General features: G+C 47.8%; 1 protein-coding gene across 8 annotated transcripts in view; it reads right to left on the bottom strand.

The window, feature by feature from the left end:
- Nucleotides 1–15,187, bottom strand: part of Vwce (von Willebrand factor C and EGF domains) — a 31,996-nt gene that overhangs the window by 2,661 nt on the left and 14,148 nt on the right. For 2 of the 8 annotated variants that reach the window (XM_006527347.4, NM_027913.2), the window contains exons 10-19: nt 15,045–15,127; nt 12,905–12,992; nt 10,418–10,503; nt 9,202–9,319; nt 8,116–8,201; nt 6,847–6,943; nt 5,471–5,553; nt 4,042–4,132; nt 3,883–3,965; nt 3,510–3,573 (exon numbers count right to left, since the gene is read on the bottom strand). In XM_006527347.4, coding sequence (XP_006527410.1) covers nt 3,510–3,573; nt 3,883–3,965; nt 4,042–4,132; nt 5,471–5,553; nt 6,847–6,943; nt 8,116–8,201; nt 9,202–9,319; nt 10,418–10,503; nt 12,905–12,992; nt 15,045–15,127 — 879 coding nt within the window. Of the gene's footprint in view, nt 1–3,509; nt 3,574–3,882; nt 3,966–4,041; nt 4,133–5,470; nt 5,554–6,846; nt 6,944–8,115; nt 8,202–9,201; nt 9,320–10,417; nt 10,504–12,904; nt 12,993–15,044; nt 15,128–15,187 lie in introns of those variants that run through there. The other 6 variants (NR_153778.1, XM_006527348.4, XR_003952821.1 and 3 more) reach the window with 6 other exon arrangements.

Here is a 15,187-nt window from a genome sequence, read left to right as displayed (position 1 = left end):
TTCAATTTTGCTATCCAACCTAACGCTATCCAAAAATATACACTCTATTAAGAAAAAAACTCAGTATTCCATATGATTTAGGCTAGCCTCAAACTCACTGGACAGCCAAGGACGACTTGAATTTTTTTCTCTTTTTTTTTTTTTTTTTTTTTTTGAGACACGATCTCTCTATGTAACCTTGGCTGTCCTAGAACTTGAAAGGAAAATTATTGACTCAGGACCCCAAGACCAAGTTCTCAGCACAAAGGAGTTTTGTTTTGTTTTGTTTTGTTTGTTTTTTGCCCAAGAGGAACAATGGGCAGGCAATAAGAGACAAAGATGGGAAAAAGAGGATGAGAAAAAAAGGGGAAGGGAACAAGGGAGAGGGGAAAGAGGTTTTTGTCCTGGAGGTCAAAGGACTGCCTCTGGATAGAGAGGAGACAGACTTGGCATATAGGAAAATGACTGTTTATAAAAGGAAACAGGAAACCCCATGCTAGGATAGGGTGTTTGATTTTAATTGGGCGTGTTAATTAGTCGGGTCAAAGGGGGCTTTTGACTGCTGGACTTTACTACTTTGATAGCTGGATCTTGGTTGTCAGCCTCAGGAGGAGGAATTGGCCAGATAAGGGAATAGACCTTAGCGGTTAGCCTTGGGAAGGTAATCTAATGGTTTTTCAGCAAGACAGAGGGACCTGAGGAAAAAGAGGAAGCCTGCCAGAGCCATGCTTGCCACACTCAAACTGGCCAGAGTCCCTTCAGAACTTAGTATGTTGATCAGGCTGGCCTTGAACTCACAGAGCTCTTGCCTGCTGAGATTAAGGGCTTGTGCCACCTAGCCCAGCAGACCTGAACTTTTAGATTCTCCCACCCTAGGACAATAGACAAGCATCACTACACCTAATTTTTGTGGTGCTGGGAACTGATCCAGGGCTTCGTGCACACAAGACAAGTGCAGTGAACTAGGTTCGATCCCAGGGGCGCCGAGTGAATAACAGTCCCAGGCTACCACCTCTCGCGTTGTAAAGATGTGCTTCACAGGGGCAAAGGAGAAAGGAACATTAAGAAAGGGTCACCTGAGGGGTGGTAGATGCCGCTGTGCATATGCTTTAAGTTTGTGAACTAACTGGGTGATATGTGAATTGTGTCTGAAGAAAATTATTTTTATTGCATTGCATATGTGTGTATTTGTGTGCCTCTGTGAGTGTGTGTGTGTGTGTGCGTGTGTGTGCACGTGCACGCGCCACAGCATACTTGTGGAAATCAGGACAAATTTCAAGACACCAGAGGAGAGGGTATCTACTTCCCTCGGGTGAAGCTTTACTAATGTCCCTCTCTCCTTTGCTTGCCACCAGGTCTTTTCTTTATGCTTAGCTTCTTCTCCCCCTGTGACCACACCCTCACATATGTTCTGGAGACCAAGCTTTGCATCATCAAGCTTTGAAGCAAATGCCTTATCTCAACCGTCCCTTCTGGGTTTTGGTGGTGGTGGTGGGTTTTTGGGGTTTGGGATTAAAAAGTGCATTATCACTGCTGCTGCCACCACCCAGCTTCTTTGTATTATTTTTAAGTCATCAGATGGAAGCAATCCCCATCCTCTTTGGATGAAACACTGGCATTCCATTTATTTATTTATTTATTTATTTAATGTTTAAGTGCTCGATCTGCATATAGACCTGCATGCCAGAAGAGGGCATCAGATCCTATTCAGATGGTTGTGAGCCACTGTGTGGTTGCTAGGAACTGAACTCAGGACCTCTGAAAGAGTGGCCAGTGCTCTTAACCACTGAGCCATCTCTCCAGCCTGGTGGTATCTCCTTTTACAGAGAGCTATGAGTCGGGGTAACAGGACGTGATGAGCAGAGCTGAGACAGTGTCTCTGGGAAAAGAGTTTGGCTCAGCATGTGTCCTCTTTGGGTCTTAGTTTTCACACACGGAGGAGTACCAGAGAGCAAAGGATAAGAAAAGAAAGGGTCTAGTGCCACCAACTAGAAACTCCCTCCCCCGGGCTCTGCAACCCCATCTGGAAAACAGAGATAAGACCCTTGCGCCCAAGCACTCTGGCTGAGTTGCTTGCTCAGTGAGTGTTAGAGGCAAATGCTTAGTGGCTGTCTGGTGTGCTGGCAACAGTTTCTGGAAGCCTGAGGGATGATATAGCTATCCATTGTAGAGGAGCCTATGGTGGCTAAAAGGAATCTGGATTCTCTAAGTTCCCAGGGGTCCTCAGGACTGTTCCCAGTTCTCTACTTTCCCGGAGCAGACAAGATCTTGGAGTGCCCTTGGAAGGCCAAAGATGTAAAACAGTCATCTCCTGGCTGGAGCGATGGCTCAGCAGTTAAGAGCACTGACTGCTCTTCCAGAGGTCCTGAGTTCAATTCCCAGCAACCACATGGTGGCTCACAACTATCTGTAATGGGATCTGAGGCCCTGTTCTAGTGTGTCTGAAGACAGCTACAGTATATTCATATAAATCTAAAAAAAAAAAAAAAAGCCAGGCAGTGGTGGCACACGCCTTTAATCCCAGCAGAGGCAGGCGGATTTCTGAGTTCAAGGTCAGCCTGGTCTACAGAGTGAGAGTTCCAGGACAGCCAGGGCTACACAGAGAAACCCTGTCTTGAAAAGAAAAAGAAAAAAAGTATTTAAAAAAAAAAAGACACTTCCCAGGAAGCAATGTTGGCCATAAGACAGTGGGAAAATCCATCACCTTTCTGAATGTTGAAAGCATACAAAGAAAACACATCTGTGCACTGAGTAAACTGGAAAAATTAGAATTCTAAACAGTTTTGGAGACTGTCCTGACACAGCCCACAAGATTTGAAAAAAGAAAAGTTGACCCAGAATTTTGCACAGGAGGTCCATTACAGGTGTATGGAAGGAAGGGAAAGAAAAGAAGAAAGGAAAGAAAGGTGGCCTGGGGAGATAAGAATACAAGGAATGAAAGAAAGAAGAGAGGGATGAGGGAGTGAGTGTGAGATAGAAAAATCAGACCAAGAGAAGAGGGGAGTCCCTCCTTTACCAACATTTTGTTTTCTGCCACTTCATGATCAATTACCATGATCAATTGCTGTTTTCAGAAATAAACAACTCATATTAAATTGTGTGCTATTATGTGTAGCATGGTGGTACCTCCCATCCCATCCTGCCCTGTCCAACCTGTGACTCATACTTTGTCCAGTACATCCATATGTCAGTACTACCAGCTGGTTAGTCAGCTAGGAGCCTCTCTGTTGTTGGCTTGACAGTGCTATTATATAGGGCTCAGTTCCATCCACAGTTTCAAACACGTTTGAGGTCTTACAGATAATGGGGAGCCTTCCTGGGTAACCAGCTGTGGTCCACATCAAGACTTCAGAGCTATACAACAGATCACTGGGTCCTGTTCCTAATAAACAGCTCAGAACTAGCAGCCCACCACACCTGGGTGACCTTCGGCAACTCTGCCCAAGCCTGGGCTCCCGTCTAAGGCCTATGTTTCTGACAAGTTTTGCAGTGGAAGATGACAAGAAAGCTCAGGGGCAGGGCTTGCTTACCTGGGCAGGAGGGGTCAGTACAGATTGGCCGGCAGGGTACCGTCTCACAGCTCACCTCTCCCAGCTGAAGAAGCAGAAAGACACCCGTGAAGAAACCCAGAGGATCCCAACAACCAGTAGCAGAGCTCTCTAGGGCCTTTGGTGCCAATAGTGGGCAGAAAAGTATTGTTGGGTAGAGGCCCAAACACCTGGGCCCTGGTCTGAATGACAGACAATGCCAGCAAGGTACCTTCATCTAAACTTCCAAAGAAGGATGAGTGGCCAGAGACAAGGGTACTTTGAGAGTTCATGAAATGTGAACAGCAGAAAGATGGGCAGATTAGCTCAGAGTCCCATGTGTGACAGGCAGCCCCAGGCCCTCAGGCCAGCTCACCTGGCAGATGCACCGGGTACAGGGCTCATCATCCAAGGTGAACACCTGACCATTCACTACCTTTCTCCCTTCGAAGTTACAGTCTACAGAGACAGAGATGGGACGATGAGACCCAGGTTCACTTGGGAGACTTGGGCACTGGTGGCTTCTCCCACTCACCGTGGCATACAGGGCAGCACTCGCCATCCGGGTGGAAGGGGTAGGTACAGGTGATGGGACAGTCCACAGGTGAACAGGCCACTGAGCCCAGCTGTAGAACATAGACCACACATGGCCCCTCACTGAGGACAGCTAGTACGGTGCTAGGGAAGGCATGGGGCACACAGCAAAGCGGACCCATCTAGACAGCAGCATTGGCCATCCATGGTAGGATGGGGATAAAGGGGTGACACTTTCTCAGTTAGGGTCCTTCCTCACCTCTCAAGAATAAGGCCTGACTTTATCCAAAAGGACACCTGACAATAGTGACCCACTGGACAAATGTAGAATTATCCAGAAAAGCTCAGCAGCAAAAAAACAAAACAAAAACCGAGGGAGAGGGAGAGGGCTGAGGTGCAGCTCAGTGGTACACTCCCCTCAGTTCCATCTCCAGCATCATTTAAAAAAAGGAGGGCTGGAGAGATGGCTCAGCAGTTAAGAACACTGACTGTTCTTCCAGAGGTCCTGAGTTCAATTCCCAGCAACCATATGGTGGCTCACAACCATCTGTAATGGGATCTGATGCCCTCTTCTGGTGTGTCCGAAGACAGCTATGGTGTATTCACATACATAAAATAAATAAGTCTTTTAAAAATTAAGTAACAAATCAATAAATTTTTAAAAAAGAATGAAGGAAGGAAGGAAGGAAGGAAGGAAGGAAGGAAGGAAGGAAGGAAGGAAGGAAGGAAGGGAGGGAGGAAGGGAGGGAGGGAGGGAGGGAGGAAGGAAGGAAGGAAGAAACTGAGGAGAAAGGACTCAGAAGCAACATTTCCCAAAGCACGTGACAGAGAATATACAGGGCCAGTGGGCAACGTGTCACTCAGAGGCCAAAGAGATGTTTACCCTGCATTTCTCAATCCATGTGTTGACCTTGTTGAGTTTCACACATAACTGGGGCTGAGGCTCACTGACACCCCAAAGACATACTTCCACAGCAGCTCCCACCAAGCATTAACTATATCAGCATGATAAGCAATGAGACTGTGTTCTTTATTTTCCAATGAAAATTTAGTGTGCACTACTAACCATCTTTTCTTAGACTAAGAGGTGGGTTGGCTCTGGGGTGCAAGTGTGGATCCAGGAGCATGTATACTAAGGCTCAGTGCCTAGCCCTTTAACTAGCCATGAAGTCAGGAGCAAAGGACTTGGTCTCTGCTGGCTAGTTCTCTCATGAGCCACGGTGAGATTCATTGAGTTCAGCAACCCAGAAGCAGATACTGAATCAGCCAGTGTTTTCAAATGATTCCCTGATCCTGGCTAAAGAACCCTGCTAGACAGGCAGCAGGGAGACAAGCAGCAGGGAGATGGCTTTCATCAGGACCAGGGGTGACCCTTGTCTGGATTTCAGGAGCTGATGCTGGGGACTGGGATCAGGTTGGGTGGTGCATACCAGGCAGATGCAGCTCAGACAGGGGTCGAGCACTGACGGGAACGTTTCGTTGTTGTAGAAGATTCTACCTGTGTAGGTGCAGCCTGCCAAACAGAGCATGTGGTGAGCAGGAGCCAGAAGGGTGCCTGGCCAGGGCAAAGGTTGAAAGTTTATCTGGATAGCAAAGGTCAGGCCCAGCGCCTCCCCAGACAGCTCAGAGGTTAGGTAAGTGGTAATGGGTGCTGGCTGCTTTCTGTGCTGGATTGAGCAAGGGCAATGCAGAGTCTTGCTTCAGTGTCTTTGTACCATGGGGTGGGGGTGTCACTGAAGGACCTTGGGGGTAGGACAGGCAGATGGCCCATGAGGCTAAGGTGGTGCTGGAGACACACAAGGTTTCTGTCCCTCTCCAGTTAGTGAACAACAAACCCCATCTGTCCAGACCTGACCCATCCCCCACCACAACCACCTCTGCCCAGCCCCTGTTATAGTTCATATCCCTAAGCCCTGATGTCACCAAAGATTCTGTGTAAATGAGATCACTTTGATGAAACTGTTAAGTACAAAAGCACAGGGTGGCACAAGCCTGTGAACAACGCCAATATCAAGAGCCGAGGCAGGAGCATGGAATTCCAGAACAGCTTTGGATAAAAAGCAGATTCTAGGCCATGCAGGCTTACATAGTGAAACCTTGACTCAAAAAGAAAAAAAAAAAAAAGTATGTATACATATATATAATAAAATCAAGTGAGACTGTAGGAAAATATCTTAACATTTATTTTATCTGTTTTGTTGTTGTTTGTCTGTAGTCAGAGTGCCAGGGATAGCACCCAGACTCTCATGCACCCTGAGCAAGCACTCTCCCACTGAGCTGATATTATTTTATCTCATCTTATCTTTTGAGACTGAGTCTTGTGATCTGGCCCAGGCTTGATCCTCCTGCCTCTTTCTCCCAAGTCCTGGGGTTTCAGGCAAGTGCCAACAAGCCCAGCCAAAAGCTGTGCATGTCAAAAACAGGGATGGGCCTTTTTAAAATTATGACATTATGGCTTTTCTATGACAAACTTAATTTTTAAATTGTAGAAAAGGTAAAAATTATTGTGGAAAAAAAAATCTAGCCTTATTTGTGCTTCCTCTCACTGGCTCAGTTTTCCATGTCTGGTTTCTTTGTCACCCCATGAGGACTGTGACCTCTGGGTTTGCATATATGAGTCCAGCGTAGAGGCCCTGCCTCAGGCCAGCCACTTTACTTCTCTGGACTGTGGGTGGTGTGCTGGTGGCCTGGAGAGTGAGTGAGATTAGATTCCAGAGGTGCTCAGTGCCACAGGGCCTGAGGCAAGGCAAGCAGGGACTCCAGGAGCCCTGACAATGGCTTCATAGGGTGACATGGCCCTGGTTACCTGCTGAACAGTCAGGACAGCACTGTCCAGGAATCCGGATGGGGTGCGGGCAAGAGTCCACGCAGTCTGTCCTCTTGCAGCTCACAGAGCCGTCTGCCTAAAGGAGGGAGAAACATCACCAAGACTTGGGACAGCAGGGCCTGCTGCTTCTCCACACCACAGGAAAGACAAAGCCGCCCGCTGTCCAAAGCTTGCCTTAGGCTTGAACTCAAGGATATTAGGATGAGGCTGTGGTGTGGCTGGTCCTCCCCACCCTTCCCCCATGACAATGAAGACCAGCTGCTTAGCACAGGTGACAGAATCCTCAGGAAGGTTTCTCCTCTCTCAAGTGCGGGAAGTCAGAGCTGGGAGCTGGGTTTTTTTTTTTTTTTTTTTTGCCTTGTCTGCTTCCTATCCTATCCCTCAGCAGCAGCCAAGGCCATACCATCACCCCCTCTACATTCTTCTCAGCATTTCCCTGGAACCCTGGCTCACCCCAAACCTATGGAGAACAATAAAATCCTATTTTTATAGAAAACTATTCCACCGGAAATGCCTATTTCAGAAGACCAAAATGCCATATGAGGTTTCCCTCTCTTTTCCTCCCCCCTCTTCTTAAGAATTCAAACGTTTATGGCCTTTTATTTCACTCTCTTGTAAAATGAGGGCCAGGATCAGTCACAAAGGCGGGGATCGGCAAAGGGTGGCTTCTACTCTCTCCTCTCCCTGCAGCGAACTCATGCCGCTCAAGCTGGCTTCTCACAAAGCTCTCTAAATGTCAGTCATCTAGAGATGAAGATGTGGGGTCTGGAGTTCCTAGTAATGTCCCCTCCCCACCTTACTTTGTTGGATAAATACAGCCCTCAGGGACCCAAATACTCAAAGTAGGAAGGGAAGCGCTATCCACTTTCTTAGTAAGCACCCATATTTGACTTTTAAACACACACTCTTATTTATCTATGACAAAGTGCAGGTCAAGATGAAGCATCTTATGACACAGAAAAGGCACACCAGCTCCCTGAGCTAGCCACACCCCAGGCCACCCTCTTGGAGGCCTCCTGAGGCCCCTGAGGCAGACAGACCCTCATGGCAGCAGCTCCCTGCCCAAGCAGAGTCACCCACAGTATCTGCGGCAGTCACCAAGATCTTCTGTTCTCAGTCACCCACTGAGAGCAGAAGAAGTGTCTGCCTAGGAGGGAGACTGAGGCCAGGCTGCCAGCGGCCCCGCCTCAGAGGGAGGCAGACGGGACAGCCCAGGAAAGCAGCTGAAGGCGGGCAGGTGTCATTCACCTGGCAGACGCATAACTCACAGGGATCACCAGGCGACCAGATCTGTCCGATCGGAAACTCAACCCCGTTGTCATCCAGAGAGCAGCCTGGCAGGAGAGAGTGCAAAAGGAAGTGATGCTTAGCAGAGAGCCAGGATGTAGCTTAGTGGTGAGGGAGGCATGCTCAATGGACTACAACAGCACAAAAACAAACAAGCAAACAAACAAAAACCACAATAGGCAGGAATAGCCATCATCACCCAAACCCGCAGGACTACAGCACTGTACTTCTAAAGATGAAACCCCAAGCTCACAGGCATACACACCAAAGTGTGTGCTTAACATGTGTGCATACTTTTAAAGCTGGGTGTGGTTGCACACTCCTTTAATCCCAACACTCAGGAGGCAGAGCAAGACAGGAGGATCTCTGTAGAGTCCAAACTGGTCTACATAGTGAGTTCCAGGCCAGCAAGTGCTACACAGTGAGCTCCGGCTCAAAAAATAAATGTATACAAACTTTTACACAAAGTTAACAGACACACAAACACACACATTCCCCAAAAATGACCGATACTCGGTCACATACTTAAGGAACACACAAGCTTACGCTGACAAAACAAACCCAGATATACACAAAATACAAATGTGTATTTGCGTATATGCAAATGAACAAGCACATATATACATCACACACACACAAGCACACTCACAGATACACTCACAGACCACAGAGTTGCACACACTTACACAATCAAACACAGACATTCACTTGCACAAAAACATATACATCAAATTGCACACGCATCACAGGGAACTGGCACAAACACAGAGAGATATGCATTTGCAGGTATATCACATAAAACATAAGCACATCCATACACAGATGTCATCCATACACCAACACTTAAAGGCATATACAGCTATACATACCTACAGGTACACTCATATAAGATACCCTTCGAAGCAAGGACACACACAAAGTTATACCCTTATATAGTCACAGCTCACACAATGCTATATAAAACACATATGCTCATATCATGAATACACACCATCAGTCCAAGCGCACTTGAGCCCTGTGTTGGGGGACCACATAGCTGGACCTCACCTGTGGTGGGTGTGGGTTCCCGACAGGTAAAACAGCACTGTCCTGGGCCCAGCAGCCACTCCTCTCGAGGGCACTCCAGCTCTGGACATGGTGTGAAGGAGCACTCTACCTCCCCATTCTGGAAGAGAGAGAAGAGCATGCATTAGCCCTGGGCCACGGAGGATTGAAGAGAAGGCTGGTTGGCAGCTATTCTCCAAACCCTCAAGTAAAAGAGACACAGGAGTGTCCAGGGAGACAGAGGAGCAGAGAAGGGGGAGTCCTTTCCGGGAGTTGAAAGAAGGTCCAGGGATGTTCCTCCTGTCCTAGCTGGGTCTCTCCCGTCTCTCAGCCTCCCTCTTAAACCTAGTTCCATCGAGACTCTCTCCTCCCTCTCACCCATGCCTCTGCTCCACAGCTAGGAAACGGCCAGGCATCATCCTCATCCTGCCATCCACCGCTCCAAGCCTTAGCAGCTTAGCCTGGTCCACAGGTCTGCTGCCTGGGGACCCCTCCCACTTATCAGTCATAGATACCCTCCTGAGACAGCAAGAGTGCTTGGCCCCTTATGCCCAGACATGTCCGATATACAGCTGAGAGAGGCCAGCTCTTTCTCTAAACTAGCACTCTCTCCACAATGCGAGTGGTCCATGGGATGAGCTGAAAAGAGTCTTCCCAGCATCCCCTCTGCCCTCTACTACTTCCCATTTCTCCTGAGGACACTCACAAGGTAGTAAATTACTGTCTAACGACCACCTCTTCCAGCCTGCTCCTAGGAAGCCCTCCTAAGACACATTCCAGAAAAGCCCGCCTTCCTCCAGGCTTCTCTGCTTCAACCGAGGGCACAGCACCCTCAGAATTTCACCTGACTGGTCCTAGTCACCTCTCAGGTCTCCACTGTCCCTCTCTCCTCTCAATAAGGGTTCCCGTGCCCAGTCATGCCCATCTAGGCCAAAGGCTGCCAGTCAGAGGGGACCGGTGCTCTTCTGGGCTGAGGATGTAGGTTCCCAGATCACAGTAAGTGCTCTGCCAATACAGAGCTGACAAATGATTGGATCTCATGGAGACTTTGGTAAGGCATGGGAGATCCCTCTAGAGACTACTGCTTCAATCTCTGCCCTTTGCTACACAGCTGGTTATCTTCCCCAAGCAAAGCATCCTGGGTAAATTCCTATGCTTCCCACCCAACTCTTTTCCCATCTTCCACTGAGTCAACAGGTGCCGGAACCTCACACCCTACCTGGCAGACACAGGTGGTACAGTCGTCACCACCCCCACTGAACACAGCCCCATCCGTGTACCACCGGCCATGGAAATAGCATCTCCCTGCAGGAGACAAAGGCAGAAGGGCTCAGGGCTTTCCAGGTGGAGCAGCTAGAAGAGTGGACAGATGGGCAGGGAGGGGTGGGGCAGCTGCCCCTTGCAAGAACTCAGAGTACTTGTCAACCTCCAAATCCCAGACCCCACATAGGTTACTACCTAAAAACCTACAAGAGAGGTCATTACTCCAGAGGCAGAGGGAATCCCAACAGCCACAGTGTAAGCTCAAGAGGAGCTGTGCCAGATACTGGACAAAGATAATCTGAAGGTCTTCCTTAGAGTAAAACCAGCCCCAAAGTCTGGAAAAGTGTCTATCAACTCAGGCTGTCTTGGGTTCAAGTCCCAGCTACACATCCCAGAGCTGATCAGGGCAAAATACACGACTCTCTTGAAGCTTCTGCCCTTCACTGTGCAAGGGAGCTGACAGTTCACACCTCACAGGTTTCACACTGACTGTAGGAAAAGAAAACGAGAAAAAACAAACAAAAATAACCAAAGCCCAACATGATATCTCCTGCCTTCTGTCCCAGCACTCGGGAGGTGGAGGCAGGTAGAACTCTATGAGTTTGAGGCCAGCCTGGTCTACATAGTGAGTTCCAGGACAGACAGAGCTACATAGTAAGACCCTGTCCCCCCCAAAGAACAAAAACAAGACAAAAAAAAAAAGAAAGAAAAGAAAGACAGAAAGACAGAAAGACAGAAAGACAGACAGACAGACAGACAGAAAGAAAGAAAGAAAGAAAGAAAGAAAGAAAGAAAGAGAGAAAGAAAGAGAAAGAAAGAAAGAAAGAAAGAAAGAAAGAAAGAAAGAAAGAAAGAAAGAAAGAAAGAAAGAAAGAGAGAGAGAAAGGAAGGAAGGAAGGAAGAAAGAGAGAGAAAGAAAGAAAGAAAGAAAGAAAGAAAGAAAGAAAGAAAGAAAGAAAGAAAGAAAGGAAGGAAGGAAGGAAGGAAGGAAGGAAGAAAGAACAGCCAGATGGTAGTGACACACAGCTTCAATTCCAGCATTTGGGTGGCAGAAGCAGGAAGATCTCTATGAGTTCAAGGTCAGCCTGGCTTACAGAGCAAATTCTAGGACAGCCAAGCCTACATGGAGAAATCCTGTCTGGAAAAACTAACAAGAAAGGAAAAAAAAAAAAAAAGAATGTAATGTCTCAAGTTAGTCTGTATTCCTAGAGACGAGAAGCTTGGGGCCTAATTAGGCTATAAAGGAAGTCCTAGGCCAGCTTGGGCAGCTTAATGAGACCTTGTCTCAAAAGAAGAAGTAAAAAATGGGCTGGGGATGTAGCTCCGTGGTCAAGTACTCGCCTAGAGTGCACAGATCCTTGAGTTCAATCTCTAGTACTGGGGGAGAAAAGTTTAAAATTCATTTGTTGGGGGAGGGGCATGCTGTGGAGATAAGAGGTCAACTTGCAGAAGTCAGTTCCCTCCTACCATACAGGTCCAGGGATCAAACCCAGGTTGTTAGGTACTTTTACCAGCCAAGCCATCTCACTGCCTGCTTTGAAATCAGGCAAATTTGAGTTCGAGTTTGGCCCCATCCCTAGCTGCTGTGTGTCTCTAGGCAACGACTTAACTTCTCTGAATCTGTCTTTTCATCAAAAGGCAGCAGTGAGCAGATTTCCCTCAAGGTGCCAGCTGCCCCAAACAGTAAGGGACACATGCTGGTGAAGAACATCCCCTCCCGCTGATGAGGTCACCATTAGACTTAACTTGGAAACAGGAAGGAAGAAAGTCAATGAGATTGGAGATGTTAAGAGAAGTTGTCCTTCCAGGTGTGTGTGTGTGTGTGGGGGGGGGGGGGTTAAGACAAGTTGTCCTGCAAGTGAGAGCTTTGTTAGGGGAGTTATGAACGCTATAGGCAAACAGGCAGGCCCTGGGGAGCAGAGTTCCAAAGAGAGACAAAGAGAGGCTTCCATTCTTCAGAAAAGAAGATTGTGTCCATTCTGAGGGAAGGGAGGATGTCCCACCCCACGGGGCAGCAGACTTAGTTAGTGAGTAGCTGTGCTAATAGTCAGGGGTCTGGCTACTTCCACCCTGCAATCCCTGTGGGGCCTGGTTGCTCTGGTTAGCAGAAAGGCCTGAGATCCGAACAGTCATAGGATGCCATGTTCTTATGTCTCTGTCGGTTGAAAGAGATTCCTCCACGATCAGGGGCAGATCAATGTCAGGACTGAGCCCACAGCCCCTCTGCCTACACTCAAGATGTGCTCTAGAGGCAGGGACAGCGGAAGGCCAAGCCATGAGCACAGTGTGGCCGAGGTGCACAGAGGAGACTCTAAACATGAGTAGCTGAGATCTACCACCTCTCTAAGGCAGGAGGAGGTCGCCCCTCTCCTGCCTCAATACACACTCCAGAGGCACTTCTCCCTCATACCCCAAAAAACAAAATTCCCCAAGTGTCACCTACCTGGAACACAAGTACAGCAATCTGACTGTGGGGAAGCCTTGCAGGGACCAGGGGGACACTCGGGAGAGATACAAGAAACATTTCCAGCCTGAGGAGGCAAAAGATGGTGATGGGGACAAGCGTGGGACCAGGTTCACTGCCAACCATGCCTTTAATCCCAGCATGTAGGAGGCAGAGACAGGCAGATTTCTGTGAGCTTGAGGCTAGCCTGCTCTACATTGCAAGTTTCAGGCCAGACAGGGCTACCTAATAAGACTTTATTCACAAAAGATAGATAGATAGATAGATAGATAGATAGATAGATAGATAGATAGATAGATAGATAGATAGATAGATAGATAGATAGAAAGAAGCTGGAGAGATGAATCTGTGGTTAAAACCCCTTTCTACTCCTAGAAGAGACAGGAGTTTGGTTCCCAGCACCCACATCAGGCAGCTCACAATAGCCTGTAACTCTAGCTCTAAGAGATCTGATACCAGTGCTGGAGAGATGGCTCAGGGGTTAAGAGCACTGACTGCTCTTCCAGAGGTCTTGAGGTCAATTCCCAGCAACCACATGGTGGCTCGCAACCATCTGTAATGGGATCTGATGCCCTCTTCTGGTTTGTCTGAAGACAGTGACAGTGCACTCATAAATAAAATAAAAAGATCTTAAAGAGAGAGGGAGAGATGAGGGGGAGAAGGAGAAGAGAGGGAGAAGGGAAAAGAGGAGGGAGGACAGGAGGAAGGTCCTCTTGGAGCACCTCTACATACACATACACATATATGTTAGTTGGGGAAATGGCTCAGCAGTGGAGAACACTTCTTGCTCCTGTAGGAGAATCAGGTTCAGTCCCCAGCTCCCACAGTGTACCTCACAGCCATCTGTAACTCCAGTTCCAGGGTATTTAACACTGTTGTCTGGCCTCTGAGGGCACCAGGCACATAAGTAGTGCATAGACACACATGTGAGCAAAACACCCATACAAATAAAAACATATCAATAAATCTTTTTAAAATAAATAACTAAAATGTCAAAATAATAAAGTACTTTTTTTTTTTGAGAAAGAGTCTAACTATGTAGCCCTACCTGTCCTGTCCTGGAACTCAACATGTAGACCAGGATGGCCTCAAACTCAAGAGATATGCTTGCTTGTCTTCCAAGTGCTGAGATTAGAGACATGTGGCACCATACCCAGTATACAATACACCTTTACAAGTAATTTTTAAGTTAAAATTTAAAAAGTGTCCACCATTGGAACCATCTAGACCTGAGTTCCACTATCTATGCATCTCCTAACAAGACTTTCGGCAAAGGGACATCACATCTCCAGGATCTTCTAACATGGGTGGAATCAGTGCCTGTCTTACCACATAAAATTGGAAGAATGCACACAAATTCCTCTCCTCCTCATGCTTAACATACAGGAAGAGCTAGATGAATGCTACTGGCATTCTCTGCGTCTCTGATCACACACCACCCCATCAGCAATTGTGGCCAGCTCTGGAGCTGTGTTTAAAGGTAGCCAGAGCATGGCAGCAACGGTTGGTAGACAAAGCCTGGAACAGACCACTGTTCAAACCCCAGCTCCACCAGCTTCCAGCCTCCATCTTTGAATCTACAGATCCAGGACCCACCCTGCATTTTCTGGGAGCCTCTGGTTAAGAAACAGGGGAAGGGCATCAAATCTGTGCCTGACACCCAGTGGGTGCCCAGAATTAAATTCACACAGGCAGCATCTGACACATGATTACTCTCCGAGGAGTGTAATCATGCCAGAAGCAAAAATACTCAAGAAGCCCAGGGCTTAATGAGGTTGCTCTCACCCAGATGTGGACACCTTTGTTGTGGTAATAAATATTTTGCCTGGAGAAAGCAGGCTCCTTGGGGAAGTTCCTGAGAGAGTTCTACCCTTCCCTTCCCAAATAGATGGACCCTGTTCTGCCCTGGCTCTCGCATGCACAGCAGATACCCTCCACAGCCATTGGCCAGAGCTTGGATGCTTCCAATGACCTTCTCAAACTCAATAGTTTTAGATTCAAAGCCTTGCATCAAGCTCCCTTCCAAGGAGAAGTTCATCTTCAACATCCAGTCTGTTCCCCTCCTTGACAACCCCCAAAGGTTAAGACAACATGCGGTGGTGAATCCCGGGTTGCTTACCAGACAGACACACACAGTACAGTTCTCCTCAGGAGGTGAAAACACATCCCCTTCGGCTCGGATAGCGCCACTGTGAAAGCAGCCTTTGAAAGACAAACAGGAGGTGGGGAACGTCAGCCTCCTCAAAGGACAGGAAACCAGGT

The sequence above is a fragment of the Mus musculus genome, chromosome 19, assembly GCF_000001635.26.
Source record: "Mus musculus strain C57BL/6J chromosome 19, GRCm38.p6 C57BL/6J".
Classification (NCBI taxonomy): Eukaryota; Metazoa; Chordata; class Mammalia; order Rodentia; family Muridae; genus Mus; species Mus musculus.
The sequence above is the reverse complement of the archived record's forward strand: the minus strand, read 5'-3'. Positions and strand labels throughout refer to the sequence as shown.